The following is a 27,572-nucleotide window of genomic DNA, read 5'->3' as shown; positions in this document are numbered from 1 at the left end:
GACCAGCTTTCATTATCATTGGCATCTTGATTTCCTGGTGGTCTTTGTATGATCCAATAGGGAGGAGTCGCCTTAAAGAGGATGTCATGGCTTTTTTGCCTGATGACATCATGTTGATAAGCGTTTCTCAACGTTTTCCTTGTCTTGTCTGAATTAAGAGCTCATCATCTCAGATGCTTGGGGAGGTCACATTTCCCACATGTTACACTTGGAAAAACTGTATGTCAGCGGTCTTTAACTACTTCAACTTTGTCGAGGGCCAGATTTTAAAATTGTAAATATTACAAATTGTAAATATTAAAGTTTTACCTCAATTTTTTCCTTTACCTTAAATTTTTTTTATACTTACCCCATGCAGCCACTTTCCAACTCTCCTTCCGGTATATCGGCTGTCATTTGTTATGTACAGTGGAAAGGCTGCTGATTTTAAATTAGACAAAGATGATTGGAGGGCCGCATTTGGCCCGCGGGCCGCCAGTTGACACTTTTATACATGTTGAATTACAGTACATTCTCTTTTATGCGTTCCCTCGGTGATAAAACTACTAAGAGGTATTATATCACTAACAAAAATCACATATTCTTTTTTTAACTTTCCTATTCATTTCCTCATTGGATTAAATCTGAATAAATGATTTTTAACAAATCAGTAATGTTTGACTCAAATATGAATCACATTTCATAAACACCTGTGCAGTATAACCTGTTTGTCTTTACATTAGTATGATGATGGTTCTCATCAATGTGTTTATGTTAAATGGACATCAGTACATTTCTCACACATAGCAAAGTATCTGATCATATCTCGCTGATCCTTGTCAGTTTTACTTGCTTACTGTTTCCTATGTTAAACTATAACCATATGACCTTCAAAGCTCTTTCTTTATCTGAACTGCCTCCGCTTTACCATCTCTGATAGTCTCTGATAGAAGAATAGTGGTAGACTAGTAAGAATCGTCTTTAAACTGATGACAGAAGATGATAGCTGTAGCTGCTCTATAAACAGATTGAGTTTTAACACAGAAATAAATGAAATGTTTGTGAGTACAGTGAAGCAACTGTCATTTTATCAATAGCTCCTCTTTCATTCTCTCCCTTCTACCTACTTTACGTCATTCCTTACTGAAAGTTAAGAGTGATAAGAGTAGTTTTGCTCACCAAAACATATTACAACAGTTACCACAGTAAAACTACTGCGTTCGCATGAGCACTGTTTCTTAGATTTAATCCTAAATATCTGATTCCACTTGATGAGTTAGTATTAAGAGAAACATTAAGTATTCCAATTGTCACATGTTATATCGTGCAAAATTAGGAAACGAGAATGTAAAGTGTATTTGCGGCCACGTATAAACAAGGCATTGATCAATACGCTTTTGTAGACTTAAATAAAATGTGCTGGTTTCTCGCCGCGTTGTGGGCTGTTAGTGTGTGAGCCTCAAGCTCTAATCAGCACCTATCCAGCGCATGTACTGTACATTAAATGTGATTAATAGTGTATAATTTAACACGCGTCCATGTTCAAGTGTCCGCTTTCAAGGGTCAGTCTTTAGATCTGTTGATGACGCGCATTTTCTATTCATGTGTGCCAACACATTTTAAAAATCACAACCGGATGGCGGTTTACGGCCTTGTCTCGAGTATGTATGCTATGTGTAGTGTTCCTACATACAGTACATACAGGCTGCGTCCGAAAACTTGAATTGTTGCCTCGCTGCCACATGAGGCAATGACTTTGGAGGCATAAAGGCAGCTCAGAGAAACGCATTCGGACAGACTTCATAGGCAGCGTGTTTGAAATATAAACAGAGAGACCCTTTGTGATAACTAATCACATATTTGAAAACTACAATACTAATTTCTCACTAGAAATGCAATTAAAAGGTATAAAAAGTGAAAATCTACATTTATTTACACTAAATTTGATCTCCAGCTGCTTTCTTGCCCGCCATTTTTTTTTTTACTTTACCAGGCTCGACCAATCACATTCCCCATGCGCACACACGCATAGAATTGTGGGACCGGATGATGAAGGTATCTCAGGAGTAAACCTAATGCTGCTTTTACACCAGACGCAGTAGAGGCGGCAAGCGCGAACGATTTACATGTTAAGTCAATGCAAAGACGTGATTAGGCATCACGTGGCGCGGTTCACGTGTTAAGCGCATGTGAATGGCGCAGAACGCGCGGGACGGATTGAAAAATCTGAACTTCGCGGATTGGATTTGGACATGCCTTGACGCCTTCCTGCCATGGAATGCTGCCGCAGAAAGCAGCAATTTAGAGTTTTCAGACAAAACCACAGTTAGGGTGATATAAAATGACTTAAAACGTGAAATAAGATTTTGGATATATTGCCCATCTCTAAGTCGTTCACTCCCTGTGCAACTTCAAAGCTTCGAGCAGTGTCCCCTCATTAGCATACAGACAAACAAAGAAAAAAAATACATTTAGAAATAAATAAATGTGAAAATAAATAAAATATAAAAAAAAAAAATAATTGTGAAAAGAAAGAAGTGTAGACATAAGTACATATATATAAATAAATGTGAAAAAAGAGGAAATAAAAAATATTAAGAAATGTATAAATGTGGAAAAAATACAATTATACAATACAATACTAAAATGAGGAAATACAGGTATAAATACAAATTTATTTTTTACATTTCCTTGTATATGGGTGATTCTCACGAAAACTTGGTTTTAAAAATGTCAATTATGAAAATGTAAAAATTGCTTAAATTTACTTTTTTTCCCACCAGACATTGAAAAACAAAGTCTGGAGTAAATGGGAACATTCATTTAAAAACTTTTACTCATCATTTAACACTTTTTGTAACAAATTTAAAAAATTAGTCCTAAAAATCTCATTACCGCAACAGTCAGAAAACATCAACACTGACATATTTTCAAAATGACATGACAAACCCGAAAGAACATAATTTGGAGATTCTGCACATGCATTTAAAATCAAAGTATTATGCTTCTATTAATTAAATTAACATTTAATAAGCATCTGTTGCGGTAATGATAATCAAAATGTCGTGTAAGCATTCTGACAAGACAATATTTCAAATTAACTGTAAAAAAATTATCTTACCTGGTAGCCATCTTGAAGTAACTGGTCCATGTGCTTGGTCACTCAAAATCAAACTTTATTAAAATTCTGTATGTGTGCTTAAACTGTTCTCAAAAAGGGTTGCGGAGAATGAGAACATCAGGCATGGACACATCATTTTCCAAATTTTTCATCATTATTATTATACCTGAATATTCAGTAAATATTTTTTCTGTCATCTAAAGTAGTAGAGAAAAACATCCATTTATTTTTTTCATAATATTTTTGTGTTAATTTGATTAAATTACAACATAACGCATGTTCAAACACAGCCGGACACATTGCGGTAATGAGAATTTCAGCAGAAAATGAGATAAAATTTCCAATTATAAATTCTTATGTTGAAATCACACATTGTGCAAGGTAGAACACAGTATTGTGTTAATTCTGATGCTTTTTAATGTTACTATATTACACATTTTAAAGCTAAAATCATTAGTCCCGTGGTGTTTCAATGATTTCGTGAGAATCACCCATATATACTTCTGTATTTATTTATTTTCCTCATATTTATTTATTTATTTATTTATTTTCTTGTCAGATCTGGTTTTCCTTACATACTATTATTGATTAATTAAATCAATACCATTACTGCACTACCAAACTGCTTTCTTCGTTACGGTCAAGAATGTAAACATGTATTTCACACCAGTGTTATCCACCATTTACCACCATCTAAAATTTACCATAGTTAGTTACTACAGTTATCAATGTTACAACAGTAATCCATAATAGTTATTCATATTTGGATGACACCAGTGACTAACAGCAAGTTACAGTAGTACGGTGTTGTACTATACACTACTTTCCAGAAATGATGGCTACTTATTGTCTAAGCAATAATAGGGTTTCAGTGAGTGAATGAATGGAGTGAATGATGTGAAAGAGGTGTGTTGTTTTAATGAAGTGTTGACCTGATTCCCTTCAGAGATAGAAATGGATGTGTCATCCACCCACAGATGTCTCAGATCTCTTCCGTAGAATACAGGAGAATGATTACCAGCATCCTGTTCATCTCTTCTTTCATCCCTACAGTCTGTTAACAGTCCTGAGGGACAGGGATGTAGATTACCCAGCATTCCTTTCACCAGCCAGACACTTTGCTGATGGAGCATTTGCATTGTTTTCATCAGTCTAATGGAGTGTCTTTGACAAAGGACTTTCTTTCTTTTACACTGATAGACAGAAGGCCGTTTTTAATGGTTATTGTTTAGGGAAAGATCAGTATTACTGCTTTATTTAAGGTTTATCAAAGGAACCAAACCCTTGAAGGAATATTCTACTGTAGATTTAATATCAGAACAGTTTTCTTTTGTGAAATAAGTGAAATAAAAAATCACTGTAACGATAAGGTACAATTACTTATAATTCAATATTTACAGAAAATAAGCACTTTGTGTGCGCGCGCTACCATACAACCATAATTTTACTTTTCAAGTTAAGTATAATAATCAAGTAATTGCTTTGAAACAATTGGCTTCTGCTTGAATCATTTGTGTGGATATGCACATTGCCACACACATCACTTGTTTTCATTCCTGTGAAGAACATGAACTGGGTGGTGTATCTAAAGGATTTCAGCTGCTTACTCACTGGCTGTGTGATGTCATTGAATGTTGCACATGAATGGGGCGACACCTTTCTTCACTTTCAGCAGATTACACCAGACCATACTGAACCCTGTCTCGGCCCTGACTGCCGTAGGTGTTCAGACTGAAAAAGATGAGTTGAGCTGTCGAACTGTAGGCTTTAGTTTAAGATGATGTTCAGTCAGTGGGTATACAGTAATGAAGGACATTGGTTTTCTGGGTGTGGAGGTCATCGAGTGCCAGATGGACATTAATGGGTTTGACTCCCTGTGGGTTTGATCTGATCAACCCATACTGTCTCTAATGGACGGAAATGGCAGAGAGATATTTACCTCTGGCTGGTGTTATGACACCACACACATATGACACAAGATAAATTATATGCTGCCATGGGATTTTTTTTGGGAGTTTCTCAATGCACTTTATCACTTTGAATTAAAGTGAAATGCCCAGCTGTATATGTTTTGGTTGGTTAGTGGTGACATCAGCTTTGACAATGATACATAGTGTTGTCTTCTCTTCCCAAGGGCAGGAATTCAAAATATGTGTTCGGCGTTTCATGTGTGACTTATCATGTTAAAATATGTGCTCGGTGCATCGTGTGTGGCTTACCATGTCAAAATATGTTTTCGGTACTGTTAATAAAGCAGACTCCTCAATAACGTAGAGGACGTGCTGAAACAGTTGAGTCGGCAGATGATCATCATGTTTATAATGTATCATGCAGATATTGTTGATGAAAAACTTGCATATCTAAATGCCCAGGTGAAAGTCAAGTGTTCAATCAGTTAACATACCCACCGGTGTATTTGTTACCCGCTGATCCGTGGTGCGGACGTTGTAGATACACAAAAATAAAACCATTAAAGTTTTTTTTGAAAGTGGTTTTAATGTCGCTAAGAAGTCTGTTGTATTTTGCCGCTTTGTATTTGTGTTGATCAGTTGGATTAAAGTAATTTTAAACTGCCTTTAAAGGCAGAAGACGATAATTCTTTCATCTTTCAAGGCTTTTCACACATTCACTGTATGATTTAACAAATTTATTATATTACATTATAAATCGAAAAACAAATTCTTAACTCTTGACAATTTATTTGAAGAACATTAAAGACATTTAATGTAAAACATCATCTCCAAAATGGAGTTTAGTTCGGTTTGTTTTTCCACAGTATTTTGTTAAAAAGAAAACACAAGTATAGCTTTGGCTATTTATTTATTTCATATATGGATATTTATGTAAGCAATAAGGTACGAGAGGCTGTGCTGTATCGTGAATAAGTAACGGCTGAAGGGCGTTGTTAGGCACGACGCGAAGCTTTAACTTTCATGAAGTTAAATCAATAAAAGCATTCCTTCCGCTAGAAAAAATAGTCCCTGACTGCGAACAACAACATGAAAGCTCAAATAAAAACAACAAACTGTTCTCAGACATGAGCCGTTTCTCAATATGCGTTCTTGTCTGTACTTGCGTTCTTGTGGACTTGTGAAACGTCATCAGTCGCGGCCCAAGTACTGTTCCAATTCAAAGTTCGCATCAAGCCCAAGTTCACATAAAATCCCCGGATGTGTTCTTGATCCGCCCATTTTATCGAGGATGCATCAGAGAAGACTTGTGTGGACTTATGACAGCGAAGTTTCCCAGAATGCATTTCGCGTCAGGAGTTCGTTCTTCCGAGTCTGAACTTGCAAGTTCGAACTACGAAGGACACAAGTCCGAGTTTGGCGTACTTGGTATTGAGAAACGGCTTTTGTCTCATTATATGTTTATGTGTTGCTAAGGGTGTTGCTAAGGGCGCAGTGATATTAAATAGAACCGTTGGGTGAAGCGGTCATAGCAGTGTTTTATCGTGAATAAAGCACACCTATTGACCAATCAGAATCAAGGATTGGAACTAACCGTTTTATAAATTGTTAATAATTTGTATAGTTAATCTTGTTCATTGGTGCTCAGTTTATAAAGGTTTTTCAAATGTTATATAATAAAAAATATAGTTTAAATAAAAATCTTTCTTTTTGTCCTCTTCTTCATCCCCCTCCCCCCAAAGAATCGTGATACGAACCGAATCGTGGGACAAAAATCATGATACGAACTGAATTGTGTTTTTTTGTGTATTGTTACATCCCTAATACAGCCCTAATGTTAACCTATGCACATCATGCGTCATGTCAAAATACCCTGCTGCACACGCATCGAAAAGGTTATGATAAAAGAGACGCTTATGTTCACAAAATGCTCGCAAGACACTAACTAAACTCTAAACCAGACCTGCCAAGTTTTAGGCATTTTACGTAGCAGATACGCATTTAGACATCAAACTACGCTGCTACGATTTATCACTTCAAAATAAGCGAAAAGCCATGAAAGCGTCATTGATAGGGAAACGTTTTCTCTTAATTGACGAGTAAACTCCTCAATGGCGGGGAAATAGTTAAGCGAGTATCTTGCAAACACGAGCGTCTCTTTTTTCATAAACCCTTTAAGCGTCTGCACCAGGACGTATTTTGACATGACATGCTAAATACATGTTTTGCCTTAGAAAAAAGTCACCGGCCGCCACTGCTTTTACATGTTCTATTGAAGTATCAATACTTCAAATACTTCAATACAACAACATCTGATACAAGGCAGCTAATAAACCCTACCGGTCAATAGTTTTGAAACACCCACTCGTTCTTTATTTATTTATATATATATATTTTCACATTTCATAATAATAATATACTCGTCCAAACTATGGCATAACACAAATGTAACTGTGGGAATGATGTTGGTGACTAAAAGCATCCAAAATAAATCTAAACTCTGTTGTATTTTATCATCTAATGTGCAGTCATCTAGAAATTGCATAACCATACTCGTGTCATTTTATCAAAAAACGTCTTAAAGTTTCAAATTAATATGAATTTTAAAGAATATCGAAGAGTTTGATCTGGGCTCTTAATGGCTGCTTTTCCTTCAATATTCAGTCTAAGTCGTTTATTTAAAAAATCTTCTTTTCTTATAAAATTTTAGTTTTCTAATAACAGAAATGTATATGTTTGGCAGAGATATATTTTTGTCTACCAAAGTAATTTCAAGCATTTAACCATACACCTTCAGATTAAATGATTTTTAAGATCATATTTAACATTTCAGTCAAGTGTTTCAAAATGGTTGACCGGTAGTGTACATGAGCATCATGCAAACAACACATCATAACACCATATTAGTGGTTTGGGGGTTATTTCAACATAAGGGAAATCTACAATGTCAAGTTAGTACAAGTTTTTTTTTTTTTTTTGCTGCATTAGACAGAAACCAAGTGCATTGATCGGAATAAACTTACAGCAGAGTAAGGCTTACTGTGTTTAGCACTTACAGAGTTTGCTGTACTTACCGCATATGAACTTATTTGTGGTTATTAAAGATCACATAACATACACACAGTTTCTGCCCATCTCATGTTAATCTCGGGTACCTTTAGTATTTCATCTTTCATATGTCCAAAAAGTTTTTTGTGTTGTCAGATTTATACAAGACATTCCAGCCTTTCCATTTTTTCCAGAAAAAGGCGAACTCTTGGAAGTGTACGGTGGGAGGAGATAAGGGGCTCTATCTTACACCCGGCTCAATGCAGCGCAATGCGCGACGCAAGTGTCTTTTGCTAGTTTCCACCCTGCGCAATGGTAATTTTCCCGTTTAGCGCCACGTTGTTTAAATAGCAAATGCATTTGTGCCCATTTTTGCGCCCATGGGCGTTCTGATGTAAAAACGAGGTGTGTTCAGGCGCATTGTTGGCGCGTTGCTATTTTGAGGCAACTAAAACTGACACTGTCCAAGTGCTGAAAGGTGCAGAGAGCCGTTTGTAAATTCTTTATCTTGTTTGTTACAAATAAAGTATTTTTATAAACCTTTTCTTACATACTTGTAATTATTTTTTGATGATATTGGATAGCCATACATTTAAAGAAATTAAAAGCCTGTTTTTTTACTTCCATGACTAAAAGAAAACGGGTTTTAAAGGTTTTAATAAAAAAATAACAATTTCAATACAAGTGAAAAACAACACAATTATTTAACATTAATCTTAAACTGGGGATCTTCTTCCTCCGCTTAGTTTTTCAGTTTTCTGTCATCTAAATAGGGATTAGACATAGCGCCAGCAACAGCAACAGGCTTTTAAAGGAGATGAGAGCTGAGACTCTCATTGGTTTATTGCATGTTACGCCCAAAATACTCCAATTACTCATTAAAATAATAGGACTAACTCTTTTCGCTCATGCGCTCCGCGCACAAACCATTTTCCCCGTCGTTAAATTAGCAAAAGTGGATTCTGACACGCCCATTTAGACGTTACGCTGTGCGCTTTAGACGATGCGCTTAGATCGTTAAAATAGGGCCCAAGGAGTTACAAGTACAGCAAAGCTATATGTTCGTGTTGTTTACATTATATGCACTTACAGTAAGTGGCGATTGCAAACAAGATTTTGATTTACTTACCATCGTTGGACTCACCGCTACGTCACTCAATTGTAAACGATTGGCAAATCCGGCGTCGAACTGGGCTTGTTTGTAATGCAATCGTTTCCAAAATCCAGGTAACAAACATAAACCCATTCGCAATTACCTTGCTGGCTGGGAAAAAAACAAACCGCATGTTGTATTAAGACCGGGTTATTTGGAAAGCTAGTTATTTTCAAAAACACACTTCTTTCGTCATGCCATTTTTGATTCTTGATATATAACAAAGTTGTTGCGTGCAGTGATGTTTGTGACTTCTACTCAAAGGATTAATGCTTATGAGCATCCTCGTTGTTCTCTGTTTGACGTGTGGGCCTGCTTTTCTAGGGGAAGTGCCCATAAAAGGAATGTGGGGTCCTTGATATGTAACAGGTACACGTGTATGAAAAAAACCATTTGGAAACTTGTAGGAAACAGGAGGCGTGCGTTTGGCCCAGAAATACTCCGTCACACACTCAACTGCTTTTTTGACACTTTGTCTTTATTTAGCATGCAGACTTCAACTTTTAAACTGTTTAAATAAGTCAGAATGCATTAAAAAATACCATTTAACCCCCCCATTTAAACTAAACTGGTCACTTGACTTTGCTGTTCAATTTTGTTTACAGTCTAATGGTATGATTTTCTCTCTCTCTCTCAGGTGCTGTGAGTGCGGGGCGTCCCTTTCACACTGGTACTATGAGAAGGACGGCCGTCTCTTCTGTAAGAAGGACTATTGGGCTAAATACGGGGAGTTGTGTCATGGCTGCTCAGAGCCCATCACCACCGGACTCATCATGGTGAGTCCCAATCCATCAAATACCGGATCTTCCTCATCTCTCATCAGCATGCAATCCTGTTTTCCATCCGTCAGCTTGTCACAGTCGCTCCAGTTACACCATTTTACAATACTCTATTCACACAGTTACTGTGCTCGTATCCCACACCATGTAGTAAAGAGAGATACTGTGTGCTTCAGTGAAAAGAGCTGCTATCTATAATTCAGAGATTGTGCTCATGAAGGGAAAGTTTTTGTGGCTTGGGTTAAGCTGTATAATACAGCGGTTTAACAATCGCGGTAAATGTTTACTAAAAGGAGACATATCATGAAAAGCTTACTTTATCTAAGTGCTATAATTGGCTTCACATTGCTTTTATCAACCTATAAAATGTGAAAAAGATAAAATATTCTCTGCAAGCATGGGAAAATTATTGAAAATTGGCTCCCCTTGTGATGTCAGAAGCGGATAAACCACCCCTTAGTCTGCACTATCCAACCACGGCACTGCCATTTAGTGCAGACAAAGAAAGAGAGAGATAATAATTGACAACACAACTGAATATTAGAGCTGGGGTAAACGATTATTTTTTAAACGATTAATCTGTCGACTATTTTGTCGATTAGTCGACTAGTCTAACGACTAATTGGACGATTAATCTAACGATTAGTTTTCTGTTTATCGATTAATAAAAACCATAATGTATCTCGAATAAATAACAAAAACATTCTTAATAATATACTTTAAAGATACAACCTTTAAGGAACAGTTTTGCACGACAAAAAAATATTCTGCTTTACACAAAATAAAATAAATAAAAGGATTTTATTGTTATACAGTCTGTTTACTCTTTTACAGTACCAACATAACTCTTGTTCAAAAAAATTCAAAAGAGTAGTGCAAAACAAAAACACTGTGCAGTGCACAGTATATACATTCCTGAGAGTTCAACACAATATAAAATTCCTGTTTTCTTTTTACAGTCCAAACACAAATCTCTCTTGTACAAAACATAAAAATTCAGTGCAAAAACAAACACTGTGCATTGCACAGTACAGAACAGACATTCTTGAGTGTGTTTAACACAATTAACAGTCAAAACATAAAACCTGATGCACAGTCAAACTGACTCTCTTAACTGCTATCTGTAAGCTTATATGCTAATGAAGTGCGTGTAATATAGAACTGTCCACTTTCCTCCGCTTCTCTCCTCCCTCATCCATCACCACTAGTTACTCCTCTTCTACACTACCTACCTACTCTGAATTACTGTGGAGGAATGTGAGCATGTCCACGTGCTCTTTGGTGAGACTTGCTCTTTTTTTGCTCACGATGGTCCCTGCTGCGGAGAACAGACGTTCAGAAGGTGTGGATGTTGCAGGGGCAGCCAGATAGGATTTCGCCACAACAGCCAGGGCAGGGAACTTTGTTTCATTTTCCTTCCACCACTGGAGTGGGTTTTTGTCCTTTGGAATGGGTTTCTCCCCAAAGTACACAAGCAGCTCATTCCTGACAGCATCTTCTCTCTGATCTTGGCCTGAAGACAAAAGCAATGCATATTAGAACAGCTATGACAGTGGGGCATTTCAAATCTACTCTTAACCAACGTGTAGACTTTTAAAAGTAATGTTATGTCCAACAATGCATTTCATCATCATGGTTAGGCTAGCCAGCTGCTAACGTGCTACTGTGTTGTTACATGGAAATTGCCAGGGTTAACTGTTACACATATCAATATTTATCTGTTTTCAGTGCTTATAAAACCATGCATTCATGAGCACTCTGCACCAGCTTATGTGCAGCCCTGGCTCCGTAAGTTTACGTTACACTGGCAAACTAGCGTACTGAATCATGATACTATAAACTGGCTAACGTTAGTCTAATGTTATGTTTTTGACTCGTAAACAACCAAAACATGAGTTAACGCTTACTAAACGTCAAGTCGTGACTCTTGAGTTAGCTAACATTAGACATATAACGTCGCACATGAGCAACGAACTGCACCGAGAGCTAATATAGTTAGATACCACCACTGAAGTGCACATATCTCATGCTAATGTTACACAACACACTACACAAACATGAAATTAATTTTGCCAACTGTAAAACTTACTTTTTATTGTCTCCTTCACGAGTGACAATGGGGTGCCTCCGTTTCAGATGCTCCAACATCGCTGATGTGCTGGTGTGGTATGCCATCTCCATTTGGCAAATAGCGCAGATAACAACATCTTTACGTTTGGAACTAAATTTGAAATATTCCCATACCTTCGATGATTTAGTGCGAGCTGTTTTCTTTTTTGGGGGCTTTTTGTAGGCCTTTGTTGGAAATTATGCGAGGAGGTTGGTGTTTCGTCCTCCATTTTTTATGTTTTGTTCTCAAACGCGCGTGTGACGAGCTGTGTCGAAGCGTCGACGCAAAAATATGACGTCGACGCGTCGACGTCATCGACGCGTCGCTCCAGCACTACTGAATATCAATTTCAACAAACCACCATTATGGTGATCAGTGTTTGCTTTTCATCAGCTCATTTGCATTTTAAAGGACACGCCCAAAAATTGCATATTATTGCTCACACAGTAAGCCAATGTTAATAATACATTTTCTATGGGTTATTTTGAGCTTCACATACGTACTCTGGGGACACCAAAGATTTATTTTACATCTTAGTCTTTAACAAAGAAATGAATTGTGTGAATGAATATAATTACCTTTTGATTTTATTCGCAAGGCAACTAAATCATCACACAATCCACTATTTTGGATCTCATCTTGGAGATAAAATTAAAGGAAATGCGAAAGGTACAATTGCCGCATCGTGCTTTCAATACACGGTACAGTAAAATGCTTGACTTTGGTTATAAAACATTTAGTCCGATAATAAGGAGCATCTTAACACTACTGCTTATCAGATTACTTAGAGAAACTTTTCACAGACTAAGAATGATACCATCATAACATCAAATATAAATAACATGACCACTGATACGCATGCATTTTCTTCCTGAGGTTAATGGTGGTGACGCATCATTTTTTTCTATAAACACGATACAGCTTTATACAGTTTTATTCTGTCCTGTTAATGAAATATGCTTATTTTGCATCAGTAATTTAAAGGCCTACAGCCCTTTGTCATCAATACCACGAGGACACAAAGCAAACGCATTTTGCAGAATTTACAGCTCACATTTGGCCCGCACACATCGTTCATAAAACGCAGGTACAGTTAACGGGAAGCCCCACGCGGGTGATAAACTGTTTCTTACACTTACATTTGTTACCTTTCACTTACCCTGGACACTGAATTGTGTGGTTTCTTTCACAATAGCAATGAGTTTTTATTCATTTGTTTTAATAGTCAGTGAGCTTGATGATTGTTGATCTGGTTGAATAGTTTATCACTGTAATTGTTCACCTTCTGTCGGGTCTAAAGCAAATGGTTTGAATATTTTTCCTCTGGCTTCCAGAGAGCACACTGAGCAGTAATCAAAGTCTCTCATCCTGGGATAAGTGAATTAAAGATGGCTCAGCATCTTCATTATAGTCTTCTGCGGTCTCTAAACGTCCATCTGCAGCAGCACAGGCTTTAAAAAACAACAACTGCTGCAGTGACCCAGAAAGACAAATGAGAGGCATACTTAAACTTTCATTGTACCTTAAGGGATGTTTTCATTATAAAAAATATAAAAGTTCTTAAATCAAGATATATTTACTTGTGAAGCAAAAGGACAATCTCATAAAAAGATTAAAGCCACACTCTGTAGGATGTTTACCACTAGGGGTTGTATTACACATGATTACATGGAATTACATTGGAATTCTTGATTTTGATTGGCCAGTCACATCATTTGCAGGTTTGTTATTCCCAGATAACAACCGCTTATAACAAAAAAAAAAACACAGTAACACGAATGCTTGAGAAACGATGGGAGACCTCATGGGTGAGGTAATAAATCAATGTTTTATTTTGGGACAATTAATGGGATTATTACTTGGGATAATTATATAGGGTTGGGCATTATGACCAAAAATCCATTTAATGGAAGATGTCATTATATTTCACTGTATATATTTTTCAGTTTATATTGCTTTTGGAATATAAACATTTGCAGAAATTTGCCACTCACTATAGCTTTTAACTTAAAGCTCAATATTAAAATATAGGCAAGTTAAAGTTAGTTTGGAGTTAAAATGCCCAGAAGATAACAACAGATTAAGTCTTGATAGACAGAATCTTGTTTTTAAATTGGTTATTTATTTAGACTATTGAAGATATAGTACACATTGTATTTTGTATTTATGCATATTATGGCAATATGTAAAATGAACGGGTATGAGTATTCACAAACCTATAGACAGGATAAATAACTTACCTGAAAGACGGATCTCTAGATATGGATATTATAAATATGACCAGTGCTATGAGACGATGACCATGGAGTCTGTTTTAAAGTCTTGACACACTTTGAGTTTTGTCCTACCATGCTTAAAGTTCGGAAAACTTTACAACTATTAGCATTATGTGCAAGAAGTGCTTTCTTTATTTGGCAGCACAGCTTTTTGCACACCTCTAGAGACGGCTAAATGCGACTGACTTTTTGCTGCATGAGCACAGAGAGAGAGAGAGAGAGAGAGAGAGAGAGAGTAGCTAGTGAGAGAAAGAGAGCGAGCGAGAGAGACCGGCGGTGGATTCACTGGCGCTTATTATAAAATTATTTGGATTATTTTACATGTTTCTCCTTCACACTCTGTCTATCATGCAGGGGTGCAGAGTTAGCCACGCCCACTTATTTATATGACATAGAATACACAGAATAAAAAAATCTGTTACGTCTGACATTGTATTTCACGGTAATGGAATATAACGTCATACGCCCAGCCTAATGGGATTTTTTTACTTTTGGGATAATGTAAGTACTACATTAACTCTTTCCCTGCCATTGATGCAGCGTGAAAGGTTGTGGGTTCCATTTCCAGAAAACACATTCTGAAGAAATGTCTACTTTAAGAGGGATAGTTCGGCCAGAAATTATATTAAACCCATGATTTACTCACCCCCAAGCCGTCCGAGATGCATATGTCCATCGTTTTTAGATGAACATGCACAGAGTTCTTACTGTGGGGATACTTCCGGGTTTTATAAGTTGGGAGAGCCCCACCTGGTGGATATTAGCGGAAATATGGATTGCCAGAAAAACTCGTCATTGGCAGGGAAGCGTTTTCTCTAAATTGACGAGTTAACTGCGCTATTATTTCCGTTACATATTTCCGCTATTATCCACCAGGTGGGGCTCTTACCCAACTTATAAAACCCGGAAGTATGCCCTTAGGGCAAACAGTAAGAACTCTGTGTATGTTTTGATCATCGCTCTGAATCTGATCTCTATCAAAAGTCACAAAAATTTAATTATCTCAACTTTTTGCTCAAAATTTGGTATTTTTGAAGAAACCTACCCATATTTGAGAGGTGAAAAAAATTGAACAAATTAAGGTAGGATGAAATGTTGAAAGCAGATGGTCTGTTTTTTCATTTGGTATATTGTATGTTAATATATTTAAAGAACATTTTCCAGAAAAATTTTAACTTTTGTAAAAATCATAAAAAAATGCTGGCGCTGGCAAAAATCTTACTTTAAGTCGTGTTTTCTGAAAAATGTTGAAAATGTATAGTATGATAGAGTTTTATGTTTAAAACAGTTAAAAATGTCTGCTAGCGGGGTAAGAAAAATAAACTTCATTCAAGTTAATTCAACTTAGTTCAATAAACTTATTTCAAGTTTATTTTTCTTACCCCCTTGACAGATATTTCTACTTGTTTTAATCATGAACTCATTTGATAATTTTTCTTTTTTTCTCGATTTTAGAATTGTTAGATATTTAACCTGGAAAACAAGAAAAAACTATAAGACATTTATTTTTTTGCAGTTTTCGTCCACTGAACATTAGTTTTATTGTTAAAATGGTTACCACCAAAATTATGTTAAAGTAACTATGGTGTATCTAGCCGTTATTTGGCAAACATTCTCACAAATTGGAGTTTCACAATAGTGATTTATGCTTTTTACGCAGAGTGAAATAATCACCATTACATTAAAACACATGTTTTCCTAGGGTCAATCTGTGGGAGACACTTTTCAGACCTTACATCATATTACCACAATAGTTTAAAGTTGACTTTTCTCTCTTGCACAACAGTCCTATCATCAGATTATCTTGTTTATTTCAGCATCTCTGAGTCAGATCCAGTGATAAATACCAGGTTTAGTCTTATCTTACTCATCTGATAACACCAGACTCTTGGTAAGAGCTGAATTTGTATAACTGGTAAAACAGATGTCTGTAGTTTCTATCTGTAAGGAATACAGTTTCTATTCAGTTTCTTTTCTGTAGTAAAATGTTATTTGGGTATTTCCTCATTCCACATATATCCTCATGTGTCACTCTTATCAAATAGTTATATTTAGTCCCAAATGGATTTCAAAATTTATGAGCAATTTTGTGATCAAAATAAGTGATTCTGTGGTCATTTTGATGTAAACGTTTATATCTACAGTTATGAAGATAACACAAATACTAACTTAATAAGTAGAAATTTCTCAAGTTATTTATGAATTATGTAAGGGTTTAAGTAAGAACAAAAAAACAAGTGAAAACAGGAGCAATAAATACAAGGTTAATGTACTTTTTTATTAACATTAAGTAAATAGACCATGTGTCTTCAACCGGGGGATTGTGGCCCACAGGGGGTTGGCCAAATGATGTTTAATCACAAGCATTTTTTTTTGTTAAAAATGTAAAACATGTACAAAACGTTACATCCAATGTCCCCTTTAAGTTGTGCACATGCGCTGCCGCGAAAGATTATTGATGGTCCTGCGTGCAGTGCAATTTTAGTCTGTGGACAAAAACTAAATATCTAAAGGCAAAGCATGCGCCAATTCAGAAATTAATCAGCAGTAGCGACAAAAAAGTTACCTTCAGAAAACACACATTCTGATGAAATATGTACTTTAAATAAACCGTAAGTCGCTTTGGAAAAAAACATCTGCTAAATATAAAGGTTTATATGAAAGGTTTAGGTCAGTTTCATAATAAGGCCTTACTTTCACCAATGTCACTTCAGTCATTTGAGTTTAAGTGGATTTGAAATGAAAGTATTTGATGAATGCATACGTGCTAAGAGTATTCGGTCAATATAATTATTTTCAATATCATTTGTGACAGAGGTGGACTTTAACGTCCCGTCTAACTCGACGGTTAAAGCTGTCAAGACTTTAGGCCAGTAGTCAAAGGCTCTTTAAACATATTTTTACCCAGCATTTACTGCGTGAAAGTGGAAAGCTCCATTGACATGTATGACAGCTTCAGAGAGCAGCTGGTGTTGTCATGAAGTTACTGTAGACATCAAATCACCTTAGTCCGCTGTAATAATATTGATTATTGGGTCTCTCCGCAGTGTCAACTAGAATCTAAAAACCCCTGACAAGCCATCGATCCATTCTTACTGATTAGAAATTTACTCTTAAAAATAAAGGTGCTTTACAGTGATGCCATAGAAGAAACATTCAAAAAGGTTGATTAAACGATCTTTATGAAACCTTTCAGACAGTAAAGGTTCTTCTATGGCATCGTGAAGCACCTTTATTTTTAAGAGTGTAATAATCAGAGAGTACATTTAGGGTGCGTCTCATTTCTCTGTCTTACCCCTTACCCTTACCCCTTCACCTCGGTTTTGCGCGTTAATGTGAGGGGAAGTGGCATCTCAATTCTCAGTTTGATCAAGGGCTAGGGCCAAGGCGTAGGGATACATAGCCCTTGAAACGAAGTGTAATAAGGAGCACACTTGAAAGAAAGGGGTAAACGTTAACGTAGGAATATCACAGGAGAGCCGGCATCGAGACGTTTTATTGATGAACGTCGAACTGTCAAGGAGTCGCACAAATGAAAGTAACTTTATTTTCTGCAGTTTAATTGAGATTATATTATGACACACATGTTTTATGATACTTTTAATAAAATGTTCAAGCGGTTTTAATTGTAATGTTTTTGTTTTGAATCGCTAGTTAAGGCGCTAGCTAGCAGCTAAGTTATGTGCTATTTGTGGAGCTCCGCTCAGGCAATCGATATTACAACCTGAGACAACGGCATCTTCTTTGTTTGTCAACGCTTGTCTGTTTACGTAGCAGCCAGTTAGCGGCAAGGGAAGGTGCCGCAAACGGTAATTGAGTGGTGTCTCATTTTTTAGACTAACGATCTGTCTTACCCCTTTCCCCTTTACTCGGTTTCGAGGGGCAAGGGGAAGACTAAGACAAAGGGGAAGGGGTAAGACAGAGAAATGAGATTGGCCCTTAATTAAGCATCTTAATTGTTTAAAATTGCCAGAAAGGACTAAATTTTGAGTATACAGTAGGGGTGTTAACCGAATAGTTAATTACGATATGATACAATATCGATTTTTCTCCGCCAGCAATGTGATATTTGCCAATACACGAAAAAACTTCAATGCAATTACAATTTGATGCGATTCGATTAATTTATGTTCCTAGTTTAGCTGTTACATTTTTACAGCTTACAAATGCAACCAAAATATATAACATGAATGTTTAATTATTGAAATTGGCACAATCTCTGTCCCAATTGTAACATTTACAACAACAAACTAAGAAAAAATACACACTTGTTTTAAATGAAGGAAAAAAATAATGTTGGAAAAATCAAGTGGATGATGGCAACAGTTAAAGTCTTTCAGTATTTTGTGCCAAAATGTGACACAGTGACAATCACTGAGGTAGTTGTAGAAAAAACTCAACTTTGTTTACTTCCTGACACTAGCAGACCAAAATAAACGAAGATAATGTGGCTTTGGTGGAAATGCGTAGATACACTTTACGTCAAGGAATGAGTAGAGTGTCAAAATAAAGGGTACCTCGTATCGATGTATTTTTACACTCCTAGTATACCGTGTTTACTTTGTGTTATCAAGGCAACGCTGTAGTAAAGACTCTTAGGGGTTACTGTCAATCCCTAACACTAAATATTAAACACCTGTTGTTATTTCAGCTCAATCCAGTTTAAAGGTGGCAAAGACTGCATTGAAATAATCTGTTAAATTGTTCTCTGATATTTACATAGAAGGTATGTGGTTTTATTAAGTGCAAAAATTATCCAAAGATTGTTTTACATGTCCATTTACAATCCTAGGATTTGTCTTTAGAATTAAATGGTTTATTATTACCTTATTTGAAATGGTCATGAATGAGCTCTGCTCTGATTGGCTGTTTCACAGAGCATCTCTTTCAGTAGCTCTGTGTGTGTGTAAACAGATCTTATGTTTGAGTGTTGGGGTGTACATCTGGACTGTAATGTCAAAGTCAGTGTTATGTTGAGATTGGTCTGTTTTCCAGCGGTCTGCACGATGTTTACTTAAGAAGGATGAAACATCGTCGTGTTTGAGGCTATATGACATTACCGTGTACAGAACTAATAAATTTCATTGTCATATCTAGATTTTTAAAATATACACATCTGGCTATTACTTGAGGGATACTCCCATTTTTTTTACAACAATATACATTTTGTGTATTCCATTTGTGTATTTGTCAGTAAATTACAAATGCAGATTAATTTGAAGTCATCAATATTTAGTGGAGGTCAAAACATTGAGCCTGTCTCTTACTGTAGTAACTGTGAAGATTTGACCCTGTTTTCCTTAGAGAGATGAATGTATGTGTGCATGCTTGTGCATGTGTGTTTACAGTATGTTAGCTTGAAGGCCGTGTCGAGTGGGGGAGGTGTGTGTCTGCGCAGACATGCATAAGCCCACTAGGAAATGATGTCACCCACTCATAGTGAGAGAGAGAGAGAGAGAGAGAGAGAGAGAGAGAGGGGGAAAGTGAGGTTTCCATGATGAGCTCAGCGCTGGGCGTGTGGGCTGAGTGAGTCTCTCTTGGCTGCGGCTGTGTTTTCATTCGACCGTACAACATTCGCTAGAATGATCTACTCACTATAACCACTGTCTGTCATGATTGGTGATCTGTTTTACTGGAGCTTTTGCTGTCTAAGACTCTGGAATAGAAATAAGAAGGTAAGATGCTCTCTCTCAATCTCTCTCTCTTTCTCTTTTGCTCTGATGGGACTTACAGCTCAGACCTGCTCTGTTGAATATTCATATCTGATCAAACATACAGTATATGTTTCATTCATTTACATGTAAAGAGTCATTTCAGTGTTTATTTGTTAAGTGATATTTTGGGATATTCTGACACTGATATTAATAATTTTAAAGTGTATAAATATACAAGAATGCAATTAAACCTTAACAATTTTCTTTATTTAGATTTATTGAGATTATTATATTACATAATAAGGAAATTGTCTGTTCTCTCTATCAATGTTTTTAGAGATGTTGTCTCTATTTGCATGTAATATGGGGATTTTAATATTGGATTTTTGATGTAATGATGTAAAATACATGACCTTATATAATATAAGCAGATTTGAACGCTTTATCATTGAATCACATCCCTGACTGCTATACTGGGTCATCACGGTATTCGTGTCCCACTGGCCTATTTTCTTCATATCTGATGTGTCTAGGATGTGTGACACTAGAAACAATTCAACCAATGCCAATAGTCAAAGTATTACTTTATGTGTCATTCAAAACATGTAAGGAATAATTGACGACGGGCCGTTGATTATTCGAAAATAATCCACAACGAAGGTGGTACTGCTGCACGATGCGAAGCAGATTTAATGCTTTATTTTCTAATTAGAATAAAGCATTCAACAGCCCTGTGGTATAATACTGTATAATGTACAGTAGAAAAGATTGATAACATAACCAGCCTGGCATAGAATTTTTTTTACTGTTGAAGTCATCGTATTATCAGTTTCTTATAATAACTGATATGATCAATTAAAATTGTAATATTATCTAATATGGTTACTAACATTGTGATTCTTTAAAACATATTTATTTGAACATTTGGAAGTTTAGATTGTACTAAATGAACCTGTTAGATCTCATTTTAATAACCTGTTCTCACAAGAATTCCTATGGATTTTACGAGTTGGTTTGTTCGTAGGAATTCGTAGGAAGTGAATTGTACATAAACATACAGTGCGATTATCATTAAAAAAAAACTATAACGAAACCACACCCCTAACCCCAACGTCAGGGGCAAAAGCAAATTGCACAAAAATGTATTAATGAAGTCGTATGAATTAGCATCTCGTAAAATATATATTAATTGCCATAAGATAGCTTTGCATTTTGACATCCCATGTGTGTCTGAGGTATTTGTGCAGTGGGTTTTCATGTAGAGAACATTTTTAATGTTTATTTGATACAGTAAGTTACAGAGTATCTATTCAAAATGAAAGTAGCATCTACGGTGACTAATGTCCAATGAGCAAATGACAGAATTGTTTGTGTTACATTGGCAGAAGACACTCAACATTACAATTCCCCAGTGTTGTGTAAGAGAGAGAGTTTTACTGTAAACAAATGGGTAAAATTCCCCTTCAGATCAGTAGAAATACTAAAATGACAAAAGTGTTTAGTGTTTGTGGTCTTTTATATGAAAGTGTTACACACCAGTGGTTAAATGACAGTGTGTCTTGAGCATTCATTACTGAAACTATATGTTGTTAGATGTAGAAAGATTGTGGGATGGTAGATTCCAGTCTTGATTGTTTAATTCATACATTACTTTCTAAATCACTCTGCTTTCCCATAAAAATATTTAGATCATAGATTTGTTTTATATATATAGTGTCTTTTTGGGGTTAAAATATAACAGATGGATAGTTTACAGGTATAGTGAATTAAAAATGTATCATGATTAATGCAGAGAATACGAAATATCATTCAGAATAAAGACATGATCAATTTTTATCATCATTTTACCATCATGAACTCTAATGCAGTTGTATTTTTCTATTTTTTCCACATTGGAGTGTGTTGTCACATTTCCCTAAAGGGAAACATGTGCATCTTAGTGTTGTCATAGGACCCCTGTCTGTCCACCCTATTACTCACAATCATGTGGATTTTCTAAAAGAAGAAAAATACATCTCCATTTCAATCACATGAACTTGCCCACATGAACAGGATCTTTTTATAACTTTCCAGAGGTCTTATTTTTTGTTTGGTGCTTTCCCAGTATTACACCATAGGTGAATGTGTGTGTGTGTGTGCGGGAAGTAAAGCAAAAGTGAAACCTGAAAGAAGAGCTAATATACACTGGCTAAAATTATAAGCGCAACACTTTTGTTTGTGCCCCCAATTTTCATGAGCTGAACTCAAAGATCTAGGACTTTTACTGTGTACACAAAAGGCCTATTTCTCTCAAATATTGTTCACAAATCAAAATCTGTGTTAGTGAGCACTTCACATTTGCAGACATAATTCATCCACCTCACAGGTGTGGTATAGCAAGATGCTGATTAAACAGCATGATTAATTGCGCAGGTGTGCCTTAGGCTGGCCACAATAACAGGCCATTTTAAAATGTGCAGTTTTACTGTATTGGGTTTTACTGTATTTGCCTCACGCAGTTGATGGTTGGTTGATTGTGGCCTGTGGAATGTTGGTCCACTCCTCTTCAATGACTGTGCAAAGTTGCTGGATATTGGCAGGAACTGGAACACGCTGTCGTATACGCCGATGCAGAGCATCCCAAATATGTTCATAGGGTATGCTTGCCATGCAAGAACTGGGATGGTTTTTAGCTTCCAGGAATTGTGTACTCGGTTCTTTGCAACATGGTGCCGTGCATTATCTTGCTGCAACATGAGGTGATGGTTGTGGATGAATGGGACAACAATGGGTCTCAGGATCTCATCACGGTGCATTCAAAATGCCATCAATAAAATGCACATGTGTTCGTTCACTCGATCCACAACGTTGACATCTGCAAACAGTTCACCCACACAACGCCATACACGCTGTCTGCCATCTGCCATGTACACTGAAAGCCAGGATTCATCCAAGGAGTGAACACCTCTCCAAAGTGCCAGACGCCATTAAATGTGAGCATTCGCCCACTCAAGTCGGTTGCGACAACGAACTACAGTCAGGTCGAGACCCCGATGAGGATGACAAGCATGCAGATGATCTTCCCTGAGATGGTTATTGACAGATTCTTTGATTATGCAAACGAGTGTTGCAGCAGCTTTCCTGGTGGCTGGTCTCAGACGTTCTTGGAGGTGAAGATGCTGGATGTGGTTGGTGTGGTTACATGTGGTCTGCAGTTGTGAGGCTGGTTGGATGTAATGGCAAATTATCTGAAACGTTTTTGTAGACCGCTTATGGTAGAGAAATGAACATTCAATTCACTGGCAACAGCTTTGGTGGACATTCCTGCAGTCAGCATGCCAATTGCACGTTCCCTTAAAACTTGCAACATCTATGGTATTGTGCTGTGTGATAAGGCTGCGCATTTTGGAGTGGCCTTTTGTTGTGGCCAGCCTAAGGCACACCTTCGTTTTGTGAGATTAGGATTATACTCAAAACATTCTGTCTTCCCAAACTCAACTTTTTGCAGTAAAATATCTTTGTATTATTGTATGAATTCATTGAACTTCTTTTCCAATCAGATAAACTTTTGAGATATTTGTTGATTTGTTTTTTGGGAAAAGTATTGTCAGATATGTATTATTTACTCAAGTCATTATTTACCCAGACACAAAGAGCGACTACCAGAACTGAATTATGTTGAGTTTTAAATCTATCTCTAGATCTATATTCAGATATGATGACATTGGGTAGAGTTGACAGTGTTGAGTAGGGGGCTCCTCATTTGACGTAGTCGTGACGGGTGAATGAATTTGGAGTGTTTGTTTGTGGTTTGTCAGATCTCTTTTCCGTGTTGGTTAAGGGCATGTCAGGTGGGTACTGACGTGAGGAAGAGGTGGGCTTATAGTTCCCTCACTGAATAATACTGTCACATTTTCCCCTCTGGGTTAAAGGTGTCACTCACACATTAATAATGCCATTGGTTTGTTTGTTTGTTCCCTTTCTGAGGTCACATGCAGGTAGCAGACTTCTGATGCAGACTTTTTACACACAGAGAAAACTTAAAGGAATATTCCACTTATATTCCACAATATTTCACAAAAAATAATCCTAATAATTTACTCACCCCCATGCCATCCAAGATGTTTATGTCTTTCTTTGTTCAGTCCAGAAGAAATTGCGTTTTTTGAGGAAAACATTCCAGGATTTTTCTCCATATAGTGGACTTTAGTGGACCTCAACAGTTTCAATGCAGCTTCAAAGGACTCTAAACAATCCCAACCGAGGGTCTTATTTAGCCAAACCATTGTCATATTCATGCATTTTTCATGTATTTTCCGCAATCTCTGCGTGAAAAGGGCTTAAATGTAATTCTACATTATAAGATTATAGTTATTCACGTTTTAAGTGAAGTTGTAAAAGGATTGGAATGAATGAATGAAAAAAACTGCATAAATTGGGGGTTCAGCTGACATTGGCTTAACTTAGCACCCTCGTCTATACGTTACATTATTACTACTTATGTTGTCCATCAATTTTCTGTGTTTTTTCCTGCATCTATTAATGTAAAGCTGCTTTGAAACAATTAACAATTGTGAAGTGCTATATAAATAAAATTGAATTGAATTTAATTGAATTTGTTTTAGTGGAAACATCATTAAATCTCAAATGTAAAAGAAACAATTTTTGTAAAATATAACTTTTCCCATCTACTTCTCATTATAACCAGTTAAACTATAAAACTATATAATAAAAATAAAAATATGAAGAGTTGTCTTCTGTGTCTTATATGTAAAGTAGAATTTAAAGGGAAATGATAATAGAAAGGAGAATTTAAATTGGCTGAGGAAATGACCTGAAGGTGACCAATCATTATGTAGATAGAGTTTTATGTCTCAACTTATCATTCACACTAAACGTTTAGGAACATTCTTATTTGTCAATAACCTTGACTGGGTAAATAACTTTTAGATTTGCATATCGATGAGGTCAATAATGTTGCATTTATGTTGCTTTACCCAGCGTTAAAATTGCACCAACCCTTCTAAGGACCAGCAAAACAAGTAGAAGACATGTTTATTAAAAGTCACTGTGTGGTATTTTGATGTTTAAATGTGCTGTGTGTAAATGTTAGTGGCATCTAGCGCCAAAATTCCGAATTGCAACCAAGAGTTCAGTCCACAGCTCACCCTTCCCTTTCGAAACGCATAGAAAAGCTATGGTAGCCACTACAGGACAAACATGTCGTCATCTAAGACAACGTATAGACGCACTCTGTGGTCCCTTTAGGGTTACTGTAGAAACATGGTGGTGCAAAATGGCGACTTCCATGTAAGGAGGGGACCCACAGTGTATGTAAATAGAAATGACTCATTCTATAGTATTAAAAACAATACAGTTCATTATGTAAGATCTTAATACACCACTGATAATATAGTTTTGTATATTATCAAGCATTTCTATCAATAGATCCTCCTAAAATTTACACACTGCACCTTTAATGTCCTAGTCACAGCTTTGATCTTTAACCATAATGTTACACCAACCCCAGGAAAACCGCTCATTGGGTGGAGTGAAAAAATAACACCATCATTGTGTAATACTGCTTGATATCTAAAACTATCTGAAAAAGTCATATATTTCTTCACTAATGTTCATATGTGTAATGTTACAGGTTGCTGGAGAGCAGAAATATCATCCAGAATGCTTCACATGTCTGAACTGTCAAGCGTTTATAGGTGATGGAGACACATACGCTCTGGTGGAGCGCTCCAAACTTTACTGGTGAGTCATATGACAGAAAGACATGTTTTTATATTTAAGCAGTACAATAAGGACTGTAAGAATTAACCCTTGTGCATTGTTTAAATTCACTACCCTTTCGTGTTGTTAGTGGCCAAAAAAGGCCACTAAATGAAACGGATGTAAAATTGTATCAGACTTCTGCTTGACTTCTTAGCGTAAGGATAATTCTGAAATGAATATACAGTGCACAACACCACTGCTGTAATAAACCCAAAACATAAAAATAGAGAAAATATTTTCTTTATAAAAGCAGATGAGTAGATGCTTCATTGTCATTATGTACGTATTAGCCTGACCTGTTCCCTTATTAATATAGTGCACTGAAGTTTGAGTTTTCACTTCTTGTATGTTAGAGGTATGGCTGGTGTGATAAAATGTCTCCTGTGTCTCCCTCTAGTGGTTTGTGTTATTATCAGACCATCGTGACTCCTGTCAACCTGCCTGACTCTCCGTGCTCCAGGATCCCTCATACAGTCACTCTGGTATCCATTCCTGCCTCCACCGATGGCAAGCGTGGATTATCTGTGTGCATTGATCAGGGGCCGAGTCCCAACAGCTACAGTCCTGAACATAACCACACCGTCAGAGTCTCACAGTAAGTGTGTGCATGTGTGTGCATGTGTTTGTGTGCGTGCATGTTTGTTTGTGTGTGTGTGTGTGTGTGTGTTTGTGTGTACTTGTGTACTTGTGTGCGTGCGTGTGTTTGCATGTGTGTGCATTTGTGTGTGTCTGCTTGTCTGCGTGCATGTGTGTGTGTGCAGCTGCGTGCGTGCGTGTGTGTGTGTGTGTGTGTGTGTGTGTGTGTGTGCGTGCGTGTGTGTGTGCGGCTGTGTGTGTGTGTGTGTGTGTGTGTGTGTGTGTGCGCGTGCATGTGTTTCTGCCTTTGCTTGTGTGCATGTGTGAGTGTGCGTGCATGCATGTGTGTGTTTGCGTACGTGTGTGTGTGTCTGCGTGCTTGTGTGTGTCTGCGTGTTTTTCTGCATGCGTGTGTGTGCGTGCATGCATGTGTGTGTGTGTACTTGTGTGCGTGTATGTATGCGTATGTGTGTGTGTGCATTTGTGTGTGTCTGCGTGGATGTGTGTGTGTGCAGCTGCGTGCGTGTTTGCGTGTGTGTGTGTGTGTGTGTGTGTGTGTGTGCGTGCGTGCGTGTGTGTGTGTGTGTGTGCGTGCGTGTGTGTGTGTATGTACTTGTGTGCATGTATGTATGTCTATGTGTGTTTGCATGTGTGTGCAATTGTGTGTGTCTGCTTGTCTGCCTGCATGTGTGCGGCTGCGTGTGTCTGTGTGTGCGTGTGTGTGCGTGCGTGTGTGTATGTCTGTGTGTATGTACTTGTGTGTGTTTATGCATGCATATGTGTGTTTGCATGTATGTGCATTTGTGTGTGTCTGTGTGCGTGTGCGGCTGCATGTGTGTGTGCGTGCATGTGTTTCTGCCTTTGCTTGTGTGCATGTGTGAGTGTGCGTGCATGCGTGTGTGTGTTTGTGTACGTGTGTCTGCGTGCTTGTGTGTGTCTGCGTGTTTGTGTCTGCATGCCTGTGTGTGTGTGTGTGTGTGTGTGTGTGCGTGTGCGGCTGCGTGCGTGTGTGTGCGTGCATGTGTTTCTGCCTTTGCTTGTGTGCATGTGTGAGTGTGCGTGCATGCGTGTGTGTGTTTGCGTACGTGTGTGTGTCTGCGTGCTTGTGTGTGTCTGCGTGTTTGTGTCTGCATGCGTGTGTGTGCGTGCATGCATGTGTGCGTGTGCAGCTGCATGCGTGTGTGCATGCTTGTATGCCTGTGT

General features: G+C 37.2%; 1 protein-coding gene across 5 annotated transcripts in view; it reads left to right on the top strand.

Moving 5' to 3' along the window:
* Window positions 1–27,572, top strand: part of limk1a (LIM domain kinase 1a) — a 72,190-nt gene that overhangs the window by 30,335 nt on the left and 14,283 nt on the right. For 4 of the 5 annotated variants that reach the window (XM_055195828.2, XM_055195831.2, XM_055195830.2 and 1 more), the window contains 3 exons: window positions 9,849–9,987; window positions 25,663–25,772; window positions 26,191–26,388. In XM_055195828.2, coding sequence (XP_055051803.1) covers window positions 9,849–9,987; window positions 25,663–25,772; window positions 26,191–26,388 — 447 coding nt within the window. Of the gene's footprint in view, window positions 1–9,848; window positions 9,988–19,854; window positions 20,052–25,662; window positions 25,773–26,190; window positions 26,389–27,572 lie in introns of those variants that run through there. The other variant, XM_055195832.2, reaches the window with a different exon arrangement.

Source organism: Misgurnus anguillicaudatus, chromosome 24 (genome assembly GCF_027580225.2).
Source record: "Misgurnus anguillicaudatus chromosome 24, ASM2758022v2, whole genome shotgun sequence".
In the NCBI taxonomy this organism is placed as follows: Eukaryota; Metazoa; Chordata; class Actinopteri; order Cypriniformes; family Cobitidae; genus Misgurnus; species Misgurnus anguillicaudatus.
The sequence above is the reverse complement of the archived record's forward strand: the minus strand, read 5'-3'. Positions and strand labels throughout refer to the sequence as shown.